General features: G+C 30.3%; 5 protein-coding genes across 9 annotated transcripts in view; 2 read left to right on the top strand and 3 right to left on the bottom strand.

Annotated features, from left to right (window-relative positions):
- Window positions 1-347: 347 nt before the first annotated feature.
- On the bottom strand, window positions 348-5850 carry pall (F-box protein pallbearer). Its single transcript, XM_085191388.1, has 9 exons — window positions 5476-5850; window positions 4381-4508; window positions 4053-4173; window positions 3255-3447; window positions 2787-2905; window positions 1842-1929; window positions 1432-1521; window positions 1022-1135; window positions 348-603 (listed from the first exon to the last, which is right to left on the bottom strand). Exons 1-9 carry the CDS (start codon window positions 5557-5559, stop codon window positions 371-373), a joined length of 1170 nt encoding a protein of 389 aa, XP_085047514.1. The 5' UTR covers window positions 5560-5850; the 3' UTR covers window positions 348-370.
- Window positions 5851-7691: 1841 nt separating this feature from the next.
- LOC146541036 (uncharacterized) lies at window positions 7692-12096 on the bottom strand. 2 transcript variants are annotated; one of them, XM_085191408.1, is made up of 3 exons: window positions 11617-12077; window positions 10441-10761; window positions 7692-9788 (listed from the first exon to the last, which is right to left on the bottom strand). In XM_085191408.1, the coding sequence occupies exons 2-3, from the start codon at window positions 10738-10740 to the stop codon at window positions 7782-7784; spliced, it is 2307 nt and encodes a 768-aa protein (XP_085047534.1). In that variant the 5' UTR covers window positions 10741-10761; window positions 11617-12077; the 3' UTR covers window positions 7692-7781. The 2 variants fall into 2 exon arrangements, with proteins under 2 accessions (XP_085047534.1, XP_085047527.1); XM_085191401.1 differs by having other exon boundaries at window positions 10441-12096.
- On the top strand, window positions 12064-14452 carry Fdx1 (Adrenodoxin-like protein 1, mitochondrial Ferredoxin 1). The gene is made up of 5 exons (XM_085191440.1): window positions 12064-12282; window positions 12360-12411; window positions 12572-12678; window positions 13016-13156; window positions 13865-14452. Exons 1-5 carry the CDS (start codon window positions 12186-12188, stop codon window positions 13966-13968), a joined length of 501 nt encoding a protein of 166 aa, XP_085047566.1. The 5' UTR covers window positions 12064-12185; the 3' UTR covers window positions 13969-14452.
- Window positions 14056-16294, bottom strand: LOC146541038 (uncharacterized). Of its 2 annotated transcripts, XM_085191420.1 has the most exons (3): window positions 16061-16293; window positions 15706-15780; window positions 14056-15388 (listed from the first exon to the last, which is right to left on the bottom strand). In XM_085191420.1, exons 1-3 carry the CDS (start codon window positions 16163-16165, stop codon window positions 14666-14668), a joined length of 903 nt encoding a protein of 300 aa, XP_085047546.1. In that variant the 5' UTR covers window positions 16166-16293; the 3' UTR covers window positions 14056-14665. The 2 variants fall into 2 exon arrangements, with proteins under 2 accessions (XP_085047546.1, XP_085047555.1); XM_085191429.1 differs by lacking the exon at window positions 15706-15780 and having other exon boundaries at window positions 16061-16294.
- Window positions 16295-16672: 378 nt separating this feature from the next.
- The window catches only part of sm (heterogeneous nuclear ribonucleoprotein L), a 268666-nt gene continuing 266374 nt past the window's right edge, over window positions 16673-18964 (top strand). For 2 of the 3 annotated variants that reach the window (XM_085191454.1, XM_085191469.1), the window contains exon 1: window positions 16673-16847. In XM_085191454.1, the coding sequence (XP_085047580.1) occupies window positions 16785-16847 (63 nt within the window). In that variant the 5' untranslated portion in view covers window positions 16673-16784. The remainder of the gene's footprint in view (window positions 16848-18964) is intronic. The other variant, XM_085191462.1, reaches the window with a different exon arrangement.

Consider the following 18964-nt stretch of genomic DNA (forward strand, 5'->3'; position numbering starts at 1 on the left):
TAAAATATTTCTATAATATTTTATAACTAGTTAAATAATTTATTTTTATTTTGTTAACGTTACTGAATTATAAAATGGTCTGTTTACTTTAACTTTATGAGAAATTATTATAATATATTGATTATAATTAAACAATTGTTTATTGATAAATAATATTGAAGCGATATAATTGTTATATTGAAGCAATATAATAATTGTTATATTGAAGCAATATAATAATGTTACATCGCTTCAATATTTTTTTATGAACCAAATTCCACAAAAACCTAAACACATACAGCCAAAAAGTTTTTTTTACTTTATAATGGTCTACACAAAAACGGAAAACTTAAAAAAATAAAACATTATTTTAAATGAAACATTTATTTTATTATTCCTTTTTAAGTTTCTTCGTGGGTGTTTCGTCATCATCGATGGGACGTTTTAAATTTTTAGATAAATTATTTAAACTTTTCAATTCATTTGTAATACCTCGTATTTTGGCTAAAGTGCTTATTGTTTTTATTATTGTGTTTGAAGAGGGTCCAGGATTTGAATCTGCATCTTCGTCTGATGTGCTTGGTAATTTAATTAATGATTTCCTCGGCTTTATGTTCGGTAGAACTGTGAAATAAAAAAATATATAATATAAAGGCAAAATATTTTTTAATAATATAAAATTTGTTTAAGTACTTTAGTGTTCAAATCCTATTTTATTAAGCTGTTTATGATAACATACTAAAGTTATAGTTTAAAATTTAAATAAATATAAAAAGATAAGTAGAAGTAAAAAAATAATTGTTTTATTTTATTAAGTCGTCATTTTTCTTTATATTATTCAATCATTTTTTTTAATTTTGCACCTTTGAAAAAGATGCTTCACTTGCTAAGCATTAATAATTATTATATAAATATTATAAAACTCCCCAACTGCGAATTGAACCCACAACTAAATTTCAAAAATATATTTAATAGTATTATACTGTTTTCAAAAATATGTTTAATAGTAAAACAAAAATATAAACAAAAAGAATATTGTCACCTTTATTCGCATTTCTCTTGCTTGTACCAATAGGTAGAACGGACAGATCTAACTTTATTTGGCTTCCGAAATGTCGTAATGGTTGTGTTGTTGATGCACTTTCAGTTGGTACCACTGGAATGGTTGGGCAATTTTAGTTTTAGTTGAGGGATGAATATTTTATGAAGACTGTAAACGCGGCGGTCATGGGTTCGATTCCCACTGGGGAAATGAATTAATTTAATTTCCTCGCTCTGGTAATAAGATAAAGCGCGGCGTTGCTTTAAGCTACTCAAAATCCAATGTCTTAAATAATGGGCGGTGCGAGGGGAATGGAGGGACTCCTCCTCCATCATAGCACTAGGTTCCTTCTGCCTGTCCTGCTTTATATGCGGGACACAGCGTGAAGCTATTAAATAGACATATCATACCTGCAATAGCTTTTCCACCAACTGCTTGATTCGTATGTGTTAGTTCCGAGTATTTTATATCACACTCTTCTATACGTTTCTTTAGGTCAGCTGTAATATAAAAAATAAATGTTTTGAAAAAATATGTTTTAATAAAATGTGTCCATAATTTGTCATTTATGATTTTACCAAAAAAATGAGGCCGTCGTAACGCAACCGCACAGGCAGTAATCGCTGTAAGTTGTGAGTTCGATTCCCACTCGAAGGCATGCATTATTTTCAGGTCCTCGCTCTGGTAAAAAATACAAAGCGCGGCATTGACTGAAAAACACAATATGTCGAAAAATATGTAATAAGGTGTCTAAAACACTGCCTACAAAAAGTTCAAACCTATGACCTGTTGGTCAAAGTTTAATGTTTTAAACACTTACCAATACAATTGTCTTGTTGTTTATGTTTCTTTTGCATATTCTTTATTATTCTTTGCTGAGCCCACGCCAGTCTCTTGTATTCTAACATCTGAATATATATAATCAAAATTACTATACTCATACCTCAATGGGATAATTCTATACTAACAACCATAAGTTCATAATAAGTCTTCATTTAGGAGAAAAGTTAACAGTATAATATAATATATTAGCGTTTGTTCTAAACGATTACTAAATAGTAGTTATATTTAAGGTCGGTTAAAAATTAAAGTCTTTTAAACTATTAAATTGATTTTAATACGGTGACTGTGGATTGGTCTGGTCTGGTAGTTTGGAGAGAACAAATAGTGAGAGAATGGTAAAAACAAATACATATAAAGCAATAGTATCGGCTGGGAATAAATATAAGGCAACTATAATATAAGGCGGAAGAATTTCATTCCACCGAAATTTTCGAGGCATTACGTGTTATCTGGTGGAGCTCAACACCGGACTTTTGCCTTAGTTCCAGAACGAAGAAATGAAAATAATAAGAAATAATAATTCATTCCCTCGAGTGGGGAGCGAACACACAACCTTCGCGTTACAGTCACACCCTTATGCCCTTCTGCCCCGGTGGCCGCAAGTGGTATTTTCTGGGTTTCACATTTATTGAAAAGTTTCCATCTTGAACTGAGTCATTCGCACACAAGAAAAAAGTCCTGGTTTTAGAAGAAATGCACTCTAATTATTTAGAGATCAACTATGACAATTCCACCTGTATAATAAACAGACAAACACAATCTCATGTCCGCTACGTCACACTGACACGTCATTATTACTGCAACCACCGGCGAGAGTAAACGTGTTGGCAGGCTGCAGGCTGTCCACTGAAAGCTACCCCTACGTCCCTATCAAATATATACAGTAAAGAACTGACTTTACAAAAATATTTAAAAAACTTACACGTTTATGAAATTTCTTGTACTGCGAAGCTAAATATAATGACAGCTTAGCATTTAGTATGGAACGCCGTCTTAGTTGGATTAATTCCTGGCGTACCCCTAGTGGGGTTGCTAATACGGCTGAAATTAAAATATATTTTATATGAAGACGTTAAAATAATATACATTTTTTATGTTGGCTTCACACTGTATCGTGCATATATCAGGATAGGCAGAGAAAAAAATAAAAATGCAATTTCTAGAAAGACCCTTAATTTTTTTTGAATAAACAAAGAATTAAGAGAGGATATTAAGACAATTCACTTCCGTGCTTTCCGTCCAATTGTCAAGACATTGCGTGGTGAGTTGTATAACTTAACGCCACGCTTGTTACCAAAACGCGTTGACAATCGGTAAATCAAAAATATTAAAAGAAAACTAATATTTTAATTTATAGTTAATTAATTAACGTATTTAAACTGCAATCCACCTTGTGTTGGTCTAGGCGCCGGTTGAGATACGCCCTCTTGCAATTTCTTCCTAAATGCCGGCGATATTTTATCATCGAAATGTTCTATCGCCATACTGGATATATCTCTTAGCTCTTGTAAAACTTCGTGAGCTCGGGGCGGAGTCTTCGACGTTTCTACTATACGTAGTACGCGTTTTATTTCGTCTATTACCTAGAATTATTGAGTTTCGTTTAAAGAAACGAGTAGTAAAGCAGCTCCCGCTGTATCCCGCTTAGCAGGATAGCTAGAGGGGAACATAACGTTAAGTCAATCCGACTGGAAAAAGAAAATAATATAATCAATTGCCCATAGAGGAATCGAATCCACAACCGCCGCGCAGTTATGTCGCCTCGCGTTACAGTTTAAAGGTAAAGCGCGGCGTTGAGTTCCGCCACCCAACACGCAATGCCTCCAGAATTAAGGCAAACATTGCTTCACTCTATCTCTCTATAATCTTTTTTTTATTTTATTTTTTAGATTCACGGTGTATCCCTCATATAGCGCTAAGTAAGCAGAGAGAACCAAGTGATCAGACACACCGTTCCCCACGGACTTCCCCATTTACGAGACATTGCGTGTTTAGAGGCGGAAACCAACGCCGCGCTTCGCCTTTTTACAGGGAAGAAATCAAAACAATTCTTTCTTCCGAGTGAGGATCAAACTCACAACCACCATGTTCACACTCGCACACTTAAGTATTATATTTGTCAAATATAGAACCTACTTTTTGGAAAAGTCGGTTATAAGAAAAATACATATTAAAACAATATTCTCACCTTGCCAGGTATAAAACAACACATGTTATGATCGATGAACTTTGAATAGGTCATATTGAGCATTGATATACGCGTCTCTATGGATGTCAGTATATCACAGTGACGGGCCAATGGGTGATGTCTGGAAATAATTTAAATACATATTTATTCATTGTAAAAAATTCTAGTAGAGAATAGGCATCTGTACTTGCTTTTAAATGTTTTATACATAAGTAATAAAGCATTGTTTAAAGTAAAATGTATTTTTTTACCATGCAACAGCCACTACCAATGCTAAATAAATAAATATACATTTGCAAAATAAAAATTAACAAAATATGGTTGCAACCTTCTCTCCGATTCTCGCCTTGGCAATTGTGCCTTCACACTTTTTAAAGCTAATGCATGTCTTTTTTCTATCATTAAGAAACCTCTATTGAGCATACACATGGATATTTCATTGAAAGATTTTGAGACCTGAAATAAATGAAGCAAAAACTTTGTATCCATGTTGTGTTTTGAAGGAGTGCAGTATGCGAATATTTTTTAAAAATAATTTATAACAGTTACACTGCTGTATATTTTACAACATATACACCTTTTATCTTATTATTACTTCTACTATTTTTAAAGTGCAATGGCAATGCATATTATATGCATCAAAGGGTCCTCCTCTAGTATATGTAATTAAATACCACTCTTTCTGATATAACATGGTAAGGATTACCTTTAAAGAGGAGTAAAGGCCCCTACATAACACTTTAATATAGTTAACGAATTATACTAACATTGTCATAAATAAATAAATAAATAATTATAAAAAAATACCACTGTGATAGTAGTAATTCATGAGAAAAATTTTAATTCATTAAAAAAAAATTAAATGAGAAATACTATTTTATAATATTTTCAATGGAGGAATAACAAGAATTGTTATTATTATTTTATCACCATGCTGAAATACTATGGAAATTCTATGGATAAGATAATGTTAATAATAAGAATGCTTTATTTAACTAATACTATTATTTCATATAATATAGTAAGACATGTATTATGTATCTTTATGTGTAATTTAATTATATAAAAAGATAGATATAAAATTAAGCCATTTTTCCTTCAAATTATATAACATTTTACAATAAAATAAAACATAAATAATTGATTGCTCCAAAATATTTTAATTAACAAAAAAACATTGAGTCATATATCCTTGATGTATTCAAAAGCCGGAAATCAATTCTGATCTCAAAAACATGTGTAATTTAGAATTTTAAATTTATTTAAATTTTCTTGTTATCAAACAAGGGAAATACGTTACATTATAGAAAGACAGGTTCTCGAAGGTATGATCTTAGGTGTTAATTATAGAACAACTACAACTGAGTACAAACACGACTTGATTTTAATAATACATAATAATCTATAAATAAAATTTACTTACCAATCTGTTTTTAGCGATTTCATCGTACGATAAATAAGAAAATATATTTTCAAGTACAAGCACGGGTAAGCTCAGTAAAGTCATTTTTATTAAATTAATAAATCACTTAAACGAGTGTTGTGGTATTTATTTTTAGCATTTTAGCACATGAAGGAACGAGAAACTGTTTCTATTCTACTGCAATGTTTACTCGTGAAATAATGGAACAACAAAGTTTAATATTCGCGATGTTTCTTTCGAGTTTCGATGAGTAGAAAATCGACAATCGACATCGTACGCAGAATATCTTGGTCTTTTTCTTACTTATATATTTATTAAGCAGAGTGAAAGAGAAGTTGCTAGAAGCTTACAAATGGGTGTGTTTAAAATAAAAATAGACAGTTTGACATCACGCTCATGACACATAACAAGGTGCTGCCATTAAATATTTGTACTTATACTAATAAAATTGCCACATTAAAATAAATTTGTAACGTATTTTTATTAAGCTTAATCTATATATATAAAAGGACTTGTCCTCACTGACTGAGGTAAGACGCACGCACAGCCGTAACCGCTGTGCGTAGAAACGTTAAATTTGGACAAAAGTTTACTTTCGTAATCTGGACATCCACTAAGAAGGGATTTTGAAAAATTTCAACCCTAAAGGAGTGAAATAGGGGTTCAAAGTTTGTATGGAAAAAAAATTAAATTGGCACTGATTTTTCTAAAATTTGAAATTTAGATTTTTAAAAGTATTTAATTGAACACGTGTTTCATCATTTTCTAGAATTCTCCCCCTAAGGGTGCAAATAAGGGGTTGAAAGTTTGTATAGGTTTTTTTGAAATCGTCACCAATTTTTATAAAATTTGAAATTCAGACTCTTAGACGTATATAATTAAACATATGTTTCATGGTTTTCTAGAATTCACTCCCTAAGGGTGCAAATAAGGGGTTGAAAGTTTGTATGGAAAAATTCTTAAATCGCCACCGATTTTTATAAAATTTGATATTTAGACTCTTAAAATATTTAATTGAACATGTGTTTCATGGATTTCTAGAATTCACCCCCTAAGGGTGCAAATAAGGGGTTGAAAGTTTGTATGGAAAAATCTTTAAATCGCCACCGATTTTTATAAAATTTGAAATTTAGACTCTTAAAAATATTTCATTGAACATAAGTTTCGTGGTTTATTTTAATTCATCCCCTAGGGGTGTAAATAAGGGGTTGAAAGTTTATATAGAAAAATCTTTAAATCGCCACTGATTTTTATAAAATTTGAAATTGAGACTCTTAAAAATATTTTATTGAACACGTGTTTCAAAGTTTATTAGAATTCACCCCTAAGCAATAAGCAAGCGAAGCTGCGCGCGTCCGCTAGTTAAATATAGAGGCCAGTCGTGGCGGAGGGGCACGAAGTGTGACTGTAAACCGACTGGTTGTGGGTTCGATCCTCACTCGAGGAAATAAAATTTTATTACTGTATGTTGTGTGTAATTATTATTGGATATTATCTGGATCAGTGGCGTAGCTAGGGGGGTGCGAGCGGGGCAGTCGCACCGGGCATCAAAAGGAAAAGTTTATTCAACAAATAATATTATTCATAAAAAAATGTATACCTTTATATTTTCGAAAGGTACTGACAAGTATTGATATTGTAAATTATCACAAAAAAGGACTAAAATTTATTAGTTTCACGTTGTATGTAACATAATGTTAAAACACTCCGTTCCCCACTTTCCGCCAAATTTTTCAAAGCATTGCATTATGTGGCAGAACTCAACGCCGGACATTTGCCTTGGTGAGACTGAGTGCAGAAGTGAAAATATTAAAAAATAATAATTCACTCCCTCGAATGGGGATTGAACCCTCAACCGTCGCGCTAGTCACAACATTGCGTTCCTGCGCCACGATGATCTCTAATAAACTTCATTATTTTTTTTTTATACTAAAATTGTAAAGATAAAATTGTAAATTGTATAGATGGGGTGACGATATTCACAAAGTAGCGGGCAGCGGCTGAATGCGAAGAGCTGAAGATCGAGCTCAGTGGCGTGCTATTGGAGAGGTATATGTCCAGCAGTGGACGAGGACAGGCTGATGATGATGAAAATTGTAAAACAAGTTACAATAATTGAAAATATCTCTAAAAATGCACCTTTTTTCTTGTACATCATAGTCTTAATTTCATCAGCTTTCGGTAGTCAATTAAAGGACAGAAGAGTCGAAACAAAATTCAACAAAAAACATTGAATCATTTAATCAATCCAGAAATATATATAAAGACGTAACACCATTAATAATTAAATTAAAAAACATTAACAATTAACTGAATGTTGGGAGATCACAGTGTTTCTTTTTAACGTGGAAACGTAACGACGTGTTGTACTTAGTTGCGAACGGACAGACTTCACATTTAAATCTCTTTTCTGACGAATGTTTATATTTGTGCTGAACTAAATTAGCTGGGAGTATAGTGGCATAATCACACTGATCACAGGAATATCTCTTTTTTCCTGTTACATGGGCTTCTTCATGATATTTAAGTATATACTTATTCATTGTTTGGAAAGGACACTGCGTGCATTGTAACTTAACACCTTGGTCTCTGTGCTTTCTCTTGTGTTTCTCCATAGCACCTTCATAATATGTTTTGTATCGACAACCGGGAAAATCGCAATTTAATGTGTGTGCATTTTTGTGTCGCAACATGTGCTGTGTCATACTAGCACGATTGGACGTTTCGAATTCACAATATTTGCATTGAACTGAAGTTATTGTGTGAAAGTTTTTAAAATGCTTATCTAGCTCGTTTCCAGGAACCATTTCACCACAAACTTGGCACTGTGTCACTGCTACCATTAAGTGATTTTGTTCGAAATGCAACTTCAATTCATCCCAGTTGTTATAATTTTCCGGACATTTTGAACATTGGAACGTATCTGAAATGTCTGCTTCCTCTTTTTTTATTTCCAATAACTCATTTCCGGTTTCACCATTTTGAATTATTCCGTGTGCTATGTTAATATGGCGGCATAATTCAAATTCATCTGGAAACTTCTCTGGACATTTATCACATTGTTGTTCGTTAAGTTTCGTAGTATTTGACGGATGTTTTATTAAAACGTGTCTTCTATAACTTTCTTTAGCTTTAAAAATTTTGTGGCAAAAGGCGCATGTGTATGACACTTTTAAGTGGACTTTTAAGTAATGTGGCTTTAATTGTCGTTTATCGTGAAATGTTTCATTGCACAGATTGCACACAATTGTTTTCGGGGACTGTATTTTGTGTGTACATCTTAAATGTTTGCACAAACCGCCTTGTGAAGCGAATATGAGACCGCAAATATGGCACTCTTGGACCATTCTCCTATGACTATGATTTAGATAAGTTTCTCTAGTTTCGAATTGTTTATCGCAGACGTCACAATACGACCCCTTGTCGTGTTTCCGTCGAATATGCCGTTTTAAACTTTCAATTTTATCATATGATAAATTGCAAATTCGACATTTCAGACGAAAATCTTCTTTTAGGGCATTATGCTTTCTCCTCATATGTAGTTTTAAGTAATTGAGCGATGAAAACACTAATGGACACTCTTTACAAGTTATTTCACCTGTAGTTTCATTTTTAATGTTTTCGAGTAAACTTCCCGATTCTGCTTTGACTTCATCTTCATCGTTAACACGATGTTTTCTTTGCACATGTCTTGCATAAGTTTCTCTTTTTGTAAAAACTTTTGGGCAAAACGGACAATTATACCACTGGTCTAGCACCGGTTTTTTATCAATTGAATGCTTCCTTTGAATGTGAACTATTAGACTTCTATATTTATCATAGGTTAAACCGCAATCTTTGCATACATGCTTGAAAGAATCTTCAAAAGAACCATGCTTTCTCCGCATATGCATTCTTAATCTGGTAATTCCTTTGAAAACTAAAGCACAAATTTCACATGTTCTTTCTTCACCATCATCGTTCGATGAATCAGGCCCATGTTTTCTTTTTATATGGGCAACCAAACTATTCTTCTGTTCATATGACATAGAGCAATAATGGCATATATATTTGAAGGATTTCCGAAATACTTTGTGTTTTCTTTTTTGATGCATTCTTAATGTTTTCGTTGATTGAAACACCAAATGGCAAACTTTGCAGACATAATTGGGCGCTGGTGCGATAGGTCCGAAACCTATAACACTTTTATCACTTATAATGCTTTCAAATGTAAGTAACACTGCTTCACGATTTTGTTCTTCAATTTTAACTACTGGTTCTTGACTGTCTTCACTTTGTGGACCTTCTAACATTAATCCATTGTCATTTGCAAACTGTAAAATGAAAAGATTTTTTTAATTGTAATATTATATTGAGGTGGTTATGTTGCAGTGGGACATCATTTGGACCTGCACCTGCTCTTCAACAAAAACAACCTTGTGTGTTCTATTCCCACTTGATAGAAGAATTGTTTTGGTTTCTTTACTCTGGTAAAAAGAAAAAGTGTGACGTTCAATTCTGCCATTTAACACCCAGTTTTGAAGCATGTCTTTACACTAAGTCTGACTCTGCCTACTTTGCTTAAAGCAATTTTATAAAAGTAATAGATTCTTCCATTAATTTTTTTTATCATTTGTACTGAGGTTGTTGTGGTGCAGAGGCACAAGCATGCCACTGGAAGCGATAGTTGTGGGTTCAATTCTCATTCAGGGGAAATGAAATCTATACTTATAATAAAATCATAACAGATTGGTGTATGTACATGAAAGATAAATAGGACGAAACTTTGTCGAGGCCTTTAAAATAATGATTTTTAAAATTTCATTAGTTAACAATAATTAATAAACAAAGATAATAAAAATTTCACAAGATCTTGCTAGAGATAACAAAAGAAAATAATTTGTACTCCCAAGTGGCAGTTAAATCCAAGACCACATGATATCCTACTATGCCACAAAGGTTAATTTTAAATATATTATATATTACATCATTGAAATCCAGTTCAACTTCAATGTTTTCCACTTTTATATTAACTTCTGGGTCCAATAGTTGCTTCGTATTCACTTCACTTTCTGTTGTAGATTCAAATACTGTTGTTATGGGCAATGTAATTTTTTCTTCAATATCTTTAAATGGATCCTCTTGTTTTTTCTTTTTTTTCTTCTTCTTTGTCTTTATTTCATATGTCATAGGTTCGTCAGGGAGGAATGAAGTTGGGTCCTTTCTACTATCATCTTTATCTGCTTTAACATTGTTAATATTCATTTTATCTTCTTTTATTGACATATTTTAATAATTATTCTATATCTGAAATTAAATTCAATTGTTTCAATAAGCATTTCTAAGGTAAAATTATGTTTTACTGGCAACCCCTCAGTGCTTTATTGTTTTGTAATGAATATGACAGGTAATATTGTTTTTACTTTTGGTATTTATGGATTGTTTTAAATGTTTTTGATTGTTTTGATTGTTTTGATTGTTTTGGATGTTTGTTCAGGTATAAGAAAAAAAATATAACAAACGCTAGAAGCTATTTATCAATCTATTGTAACCTTTTCAAAGCCCTTTTCAAATGTTTATGAAAAAAAGTCAAATTCTTCTCTTCTTCATATAAGCAATGTTAACACAAAATATTAGTTTTATATTAATATAAATAAAAAAATAATAAATCATGACTACATTCTTATAACAATGTTCTAAAGAAGTTCTTTAGTATCACTAATATTTTATTCATATTTTTATTTATTTCAAGTTGTAGAGTCAACTTTCAATGAAGACATATCTTTTAATTAATGATAATTAATAAACAATAACAAACAATCTAATAAGATATTCTTTATAGCCTCTTATAAGATTCTATTTAGATACAAAATATAAACATGATATATAAAATGATAACACTGCTGAGACAGACGGAAAATAATTCAACATCAATACTCAAAGATAAGATAAATAGAGACGACAGGATTAATATTATTCGTATATAAAGCATGGATTTGATGGTTATAACATTAATTGGTCATAGTCTTTTTTGGCATATAAAAACAAAAGAATGTACTTATAAACTTTGTATGATATTTTATTTTATTTGTAAGTCACAAGACACAAATTCATCTCTTAAGTGATATTGCGAAATACACGTCATTAGATCGTAAAACTTACCTTAATTCTATAATAAAATTCTATCACCAAAAGTCACAACATAAGATACTATGGCCGTATTAAATATTTATAATAAAATTTTTAAACTTTATTCATATTCATAACATATTATTCGTTTCTAACGCCTTTGTGGCAAAAATCAATAATTATATTATTAAAAATCATTATGAAAAATGAAATAGGCAATATGGATGTGATTATTGACGTTTTTCAAGAATGTGTATGACATTTAATAAGGTGTTGCTGTTCGTTGTGTGATGTGTGTTGATTTTTTTTTAATAAAAATATAATTATTATATAAATAAAAATAAATACTTTTGAAATATTTTAATGAAAATAACAAAATTGAAACTTCGAAAAAAATATTAAAGTAATTAATTATGTATTATAAAATATTTAAATAAATATATCTAATTACTAATTGACGTTTGTCGGCAATGGAATGTCATAATATGTCAAAATGAAAATACTTATATTGTGCTAATTCTAACCTCAACCAATCATCTATTTGTTTTGCTTATCATAATAAAAATGCTATTATAGCTTCAATTAAGTGATTAGCCTCAAAAATGTTACGGACACTACAGCTTCTTCGTTTAAGACAAACTATAAAAATGATTCCTATAACATCTTCAATTCATAAAAGATATTTTAACGTATCCGCAGGTAAAATTAAGCTTGTAAAATTTTTGATTCTGATGAAATTCATATAAATATTGAAATAAGGGCCAAATTTTTCCTAGGTTTATGGCATGGTGAGTACGAATGGCAGGATCCAAAAACAGAAGACGAAATGTGAGTATAAGTGAAATAAGAATATCGAACATTCAACAACAACATATCATAACTTAATCTTTTTAATAAGTAATACACAAACGACTAACTATATTTGTGCCTATTACTGTGAAATCGAACCTAAACTTTTATTACTTTTAATATGATGACTTGTTTCCAGAGTAAATGTGACTTATATTGACAAAAATGGCAATAAGACTACAGTGAGAGGAAAAGTAGGAGACAATGCATTATATTTAGCTCATAGATATGGTATTGAAATGGAAGGTAATAACTACTATTTATTTATTTACATTAACATTATTCAAAATTTTTCAACATTGCAAACATTGTGTTGAGTGATGGCACTTAGATCTTGATATCATTTTTAAGTATTATTTCCCTAAAATAATACTTAAAAATGATATCAAAATTTCTCTTCATTCTCTTTTTCTTTCATAAAAAATTAAATGCTGTTCAAATTCTGCTATTTTAAATATTATTCTATATTTTCTAAAAGAAAAGTATAACAATAATTCATTCCCCTTATTGGGAAATAAAACCCACAACTCTCACACTTACACCAAGCAACATATGTTATTCATCATATTTATTTATATTACAGGAGCGTGTGAAGCTTCATTAGCTTGCACAACATGTCATGTATATGTCCATGAAGATTATCTCGATAAACTCAAAGAACCAGAGGAAAAGGAAGATGATTTATTAGACATGGCACCATTTTTGAAACAAAATTCTAGATTAGGTAAGAGGCTTTTATTAAAGTCACTCACACATACACCATTTTTTTTTGGAAACAATTACAATTTAAACAATTTTATCAATGGAAACTACAGCATTTAAAATATTAGAAATGTTGCAATAGTTCTAAGTAATCCAAATACGTTTTATTTATTTTTATTTTGAAAGATAGTAAGTGGTAGTAGTAATATGAGAAAAAAATATATATTCATTAAAGTTAAGATGTTTTCAATAATAAGTTGCCTTACATCTATTTTAGAAATAGTTGTGTGTTCCATTCACACTCCTGAAGAATGAAGTAGCCACTCTCATAATATAAAGCATAGTGCTGAGTCTTGCACAAGCAATGCTTTGAAAATTGGGCGGTACATGAAGAGTGTGTTAACATTAGCTTCCCTTGGCCTACCCTGCTATAAACAGGATATGGCATAGTTTTTTTTATATATTGATTTCTATCATAATTTCTCATTAACTTGACTTACAGCTACACTCTGTTTGCTATGCGTCAGTGGCTGAACCTAAACGCAACAGATTGATGCCACATACAAGAATAATTATATTTAATTTAATTTTAGATATTCAGATGTATGGTGGATAAGCGATTCCTCCTTGTGAGGATAGAAAACTAGAACCTACAGCCATCACAATCACAGTTAAACATTGTGCTACTATGCCACAATGGTCTCAAATGTAATCTTTAATTGACTTCCAGGTTGTCAAATAACACTAACTAAAGACATGGACGGAATGGAGCTTACTTTACCGAAAGCAACTCGTAATTTTTATGTTGATGGACACAAACCTACACCTCATTAATTAAATTAAGTACAACTTAATTTACGAGAACAGTTTAGACGTATGTTTTACGTAGGAATTTATGGTTTAGTGGTCAGAGTGCTTGTACCGTTTCCAGATTCGGAGTCACAAGTCCAATCTGACACAAAAACATAATGCATTGCTTTTAAAATTAATATTTTTGGTGTCAAAATAGTACAAAAACCTTTAATTAATATAGGAATGCTAAAATATATAAACAAATCAATTGGTTTCTTTGATGTTTTAATCTTACTTGAGTAAATTATGCCATATATAATAATAATTTTGCTTAAGCAAGTTAAAAAACCTTACCGTATATCTTACATGCCTTTAAATATAGAATACATTTATGAATATTCAAATATATGTATTTATATTGATAATTTGTGAGCAAGTACCCTAATTAATGTATATATTAGATTAGATAAGCTTGTTTGTTCCAATATGTTGTACAAAGGAGTGTAAATAAAAAAATGTTATATTATTCTTAGTTTTTTATTTTTCTACTTTGTTAACACTCAAAATATATGTATATAATATATAAAATAAATTATGAAATCTCAAAATGGTTACAAGTAGCAGCATCAGTCATTCAATAAATTGAAAGTTAATTGATTCTCATTAAGGCACTTAATATTTTGTTAATATACAACATACACTGTTATTAACCAAAAGATATAAATATATTATCAAGCAATTAATTTCTTCTTGTACAATTCCTTTCATGACTATCGCTATGTTTTTTCAATGAATGCTTATAAACAGTTTTGTAATTACATTTGTCACAAAATAACATATGTTTTTCTGGAAAATGTTTTAACACATGATTTCTTAAAGATGCTTTTGAACTACTTTGGTAAATACAATCTTCAAATTGACATTTAAAAGACTTAACTTTTACATGACATCTTATGTGTATTCTCAAATTTGATTTTAAATTAGTTTTATAATCACAATTTGGGCAAGATAGCCTTTTGTCATTATTATGACTAAGAAAATGTTGTTTTAAATGAGATCTTTTTTTAGCTCGATACCCACAAATTTCGCATATAAAACTTAATATATTAATGTTTTTTTGGTGTTTTACATACATATGTACAGATAATTCATTTATATTACTAAAACTTGCATCACATTCTGTGCATGATGATTTTATAATATCAATTTTATGTTTTGTATTAACATGGCTCTTTAATTCTGATATACTAATAAAAAATTTCTTACAAATTCTGCATGCATGACTGGTTTTTCTTTTATGAAGTAAAACTAACTTTTTTAATTGTGTATATTCCACCAAATGCTTCTTTTGTATATGCCATCTTAATGAATATTCTGTAATGTATTTTAAATCACAAAACTTGCATAATAACCTTCCATCACTATCTATTGATAGATACCATGTTACTTTTGTGTCAGGATGCTGAAAGATCATAAACATATATTAAAATATTTGGGTATAACTAAATACTTCATTAGCTAGTGAACTGTGTCCCACTTTCCATACAAGTTGCTTACTTACAGCTTACAAAGACATTGTGTGTTGTGGCAAACTACATGCTATGCTTTGTCTCACTACCACAACAAGAAAATGAAATAATTCATTCCCCATGTGAGAATTAAACCCATAACTGTCGCATTTACAGTTAGACAATGCTTCACTGCACTACAACTGCCTTGTAATAGTAATTTACTAACTTAATCTATTTGTAAAAATGTTTTACACAAGAATACACTTACTGGACAGTCTTCTCTTACTTTGCTAAAAAATTCTAATTTCTTTTGAGAAATTCCAAATTGTTCAAAATCATATGTCTGCAGGTAAAATTTAAGGTAATGTTTACATCATAATACTTTTTACGATATGTAATAAAAATTAAATATTGAAAATATGAAATTTAAAAGTTATGAGAAAGAAAGAGTGATAAATGAACATATATCACAGCAGAATAATTTTAAATTTATTTTGATGTTATGATTACTAATTCAACGAACAAGAAAAGATGCGTATATTCCATTCAAAAATCTAAATTCTAAAAGTGATAACTTAATGAAATCATCATTTCAAAGAAAAAAATAATAAATATTGATATACCGAAATTATAGTGTTATCGTTTAAATTATTATTATCACACAATGGATCCTTTTCTAGAGATTCATAATGTTCAATTTTAATTTCAGGTTCTGATTCCACTTCCATATTATAAGATTTCTAAACTAAATGTTTTATAATAATAAAAATCATTTGCCTTTATATCTGTACAAAAGTAAACAAAACAAATATGAAAACAGTTCAATGACCGTTCATTCTTTTGACAAATATGAAATTATCGCTCTTTCAGTTAACACAAATAAAAAAAAATCTTCGATTTTGATATTAATATTATTAACATATTATTCCACTTAATTGATAAATTTTGTGTATAGAAAATTATTAATTTCACTAGGTTTATTTAGATAATTTAAAAATAATAATAGTGTAAGAAATGTAATATTTAAATGTGAATAAGCTAAGAATAAAATTGACCAAAAATATTAGTGACAAATTATTGTTATGAGTTTATATTATAATATTTTTCCTTTTATATTTGAATTATTCAAATTAAAAATGCTTAAATTTTGATGTAACATAATGACGTTTAGCACTTATAATCTATGGTAAGATACTTCGCGCTGCGTTGCCATTCCCATTCAGTCGAGGTTTGTTTAATCCATTCGTTCTTTCAGTCTGCTCGCAACCTCTGACGGAGGTGGTATACTCGTGTTTAATATTTACTTAACGCGTTTCGGTGTGATTTGTGTTTTTATTGTGGTTTACAATGGCTTACAACGGTGGTGGTGGTAAAAGACTGTGCGCGGCGACGGACCTCGACGTAGAAAGGGTAAGTTTTTAAAACCAAACATCAACATTTGTATGGACGAAAATGGCCGTGTTTTGTCCGAAACCGCTTTCATGTTTTGCCATATACGTGCAGAATACGTTTGTATATATACAGATAAGAAGGTATAAAGTGAAATTAAGTTGGCTATCCAATTTTAGAAGAGTTAGCATTTTATGGTGTCCACGTTATATTGTTGATTTTTATAGTTTGAGGTTACAACATTGACATATGATAATAGATAGGTATTAAAGAGTAGCTTGCTGTATACATTTGTATTTAACTTTAGTATGCCGTTGAAAACGAAAATAGATGGATGCCTGACTGTCAATTATTGTGATTGACATACCTCGGTCATTAGGTCTGGCGTGGCGGGCGGGAAAAATTCCCCGAAATTTTGTATAAACGTAACAATATTCTAAAATTTAATAATACGACTCTATTCTATTATATACTTTTAAATATTCTTATAGTTTATTGATGAATTTATCAATTTGAAATGAAATGTTTTTTAATATTTACAAAACAATGATTGACTTTTTAAGTATTATCAGTAACAGAACTAAACTTATAAGAATGCCCATAAAAATATTTTATTTGCATGTAAGTAAACAAATAGCGATAACGCTTTTATCCATATAAAATGGAATGTTATTCAACGTGACTACTGATTGATAAATCATATTCAACAAAATACGATAAAATAATAAAAAAAAATCATTAAGTAATGTATAAAATTTATGTTTTCTATATCTATATACTATTTTTTCGTAGTATGTAAAAAACAGTTTAACCTTATAGATGTTACGAAATACAGAAAATACGTATTAGTGCATTATTTAGAATATGCTGCACTTATACAGTTGTGTTGACCTAGCCCACTTTATAATTAATATGTAAATACCTATATCACTCATTATATGTATTTGTTAATTATAATGAATATTATAGGGATCCGAACGAACGAAATTGTTGTAATGGGGATGGAGTGTCTTTACACTGAGGTCCCAGGTTACCTTTGCCTACCCCGCTATTTGCAGGATATAGCGTAAAGCTATAAAAAAATATTTGTATAATAACTAAAATAGTTAGAAATTAGGCCCTTCTAAATCAATAAAACCAAGTGGAAAAACACATTCGGACTATTCAAAAATAATAGCGCTCATAAAATTTACTTTCGGTACTCGGCGTCGAAGTTTACCGCAAAATAAACAAAGGTCCTTTCTAAGACCACTATATCTACATCTTACACTATGATGTATTATTAGATAGGAATCTTTTGACGTAAGTTGAATAGTAAGTGATATTGGTGGTTATTTGTTTTGTATTTTTTTTTATTAAACAATATTTTCTGATTGTAAACGCGATGGCTATGGTTTCTATCCCAATCGGAGGTTTGAAATATTTCTTCGCTCTGGTATACAAACTCGGCGTTAAGTTTCGCTCCTCAACCCCCAATATATATTGAGATGTTTTCAAGAATATTATATTGTAATTTTGTCTGGGCAGTCGATAGTTGTCTTGTAAGTTCGATTCCCACTAGTGTTCCACATCATTCATGTCGAAACATAGCCTATTGCCTTTTTCCGTATGTGAACTATATGGACTATCCAATACAAGACTATAAATATGTAAGATAAACTCACAGTATAGGTTATATCTATAAGTAGTTAAAATGTGTAATAAGTAGGTATTCAATCCTCGTACACCGACCGTCTACGATATCCTTATAGTTGTAGTGTTTGAAGGATTTATAAGCCTGCTAATATATTATCTTCACGCATCTCCCCCAATTTATGAGATAGGCAAAGGCAATCGAGGTTTATGCCGTAAAATGTTTTGATAATCAGTGAGAGTTCTTTATTGTTAATTATCTATGTATTTAAGATTATCATTTTTCGATATGTTGTTAAGATTATCTTTTTGTTTTAGTAGATTGTGAAATAATGTTCATACAATATATCGCTCGTTCGGTTTAAGAATGACGTAATTGCATTAAATATGTTAGTGTTGAGTATGCGGGAAGACTATTTACAATACAAAGTTCTTGATTGGGTATTCCGATATTTTAAAGAGCAAAAACGTTGTTTCTATTTCTCTCCATTAAAGATCTTATTTTT

Source organism: Heliconius melpomene, chromosome 1 (genome assembly GCF_056956725.1).
Source record: "Heliconius melpomene rosina isolate 202511_hmr_F chromosome 1, ASM5695672v1, whole genome shotgun sequence".
In the NCBI taxonomy this organism is placed as follows: domain Eukaryota; kingdom Metazoa; phylum Arthropoda; class Insecta; order Lepidoptera; family Nymphalidae; genus Heliconius; species Heliconius melpomene.

What these genes read in the sequence shown, in the direction of transcription:
- pall (XM_085191388.1), bottom strand. Translation starts at nt 5,559, where the DNA reads ATGACTTTACTGAGCTTACCCGTGCTTGTACTTGAAAATATATTTTCT. An exon ending in ACAAGAAATTTCATAAACGT is followed by an intron (nt 1,930 to 2,786) that starts GTAAGTTTTTTA and finishes ATATATATTCAG; the next exon opens with ATGTTAGAATACAAGAGACT. An exon ending in CAAGAGAAATGCGAATAAAG is followed by an intron (nt 604 to 1,021) that starts GTGACAATATTC and finishes TTTATTTCACAG; the next exon opens with TTCTACCGAACATAAAGCCG.
- LOC146541036 (XM_085191401.1), bottom strand. Translation starts at nt 10,740, where the DNA reads ATGTCAATAAAAGAAGATAAAATGAATATTAACAATGTTAAAGCAGAT. An exon ending in TTGAACTGGATTTCAATGAT is followed by an intron (nt 9,789 to 10,440) that starts GTAATATATAAT and finishes TTCATTTTACAG; the next exon opens with TTTGCAAATGACAATGGATT.
- Fdx1 (XM_085191440.1), top strand. Translation starts at nt 12,186, where the DNA reads ATGTTACGGACACTACAGCTTCTTCGTTTAAGACAAACTATAAAAATG. An exon ending in CCAAAAACAGAAGACGAAAT is followed by an intron (nt 12,412 to 12,571) that starts GTGAGTATAAGT and finishes ACTTGTTTCCAG; the next exon opens with AGTAAATGTGACTTATATTG. An exon ending in ATATGGTATTGAAATGGAAG is followed by an intron (nt 12,679 to 13,015) that starts GTAATAACTACT and finishes TTTATATTACAG; the next exon opens with GAGCGTGTGAAGCTTCATTA.
- LOC146541038 (XM_085191420.1), bottom strand. Translation starts at nt 16,165, where the DNA reads ATGGAAGTGGAATCAGAACCTGAAATTAAAATTGAACATTATGAATCT. An exon ending in ACGATAACACTATAATTTCG is followed by an intron (nt 15,781 to 16,060) that starts GTATATCAATAT and finishes TTTTACCTGCAG; the next exon opens with ACATATGATTTTGAACAATT. An exon ending in AAGTAAGAGAAGACTGTCCA is followed by an intron (nt 15,389 to 15,705) that starts GTAAGTGTATTC and finishes ATGATCTTTCAG; the next exon opens with CATCCTGACACAAAAGTAAC.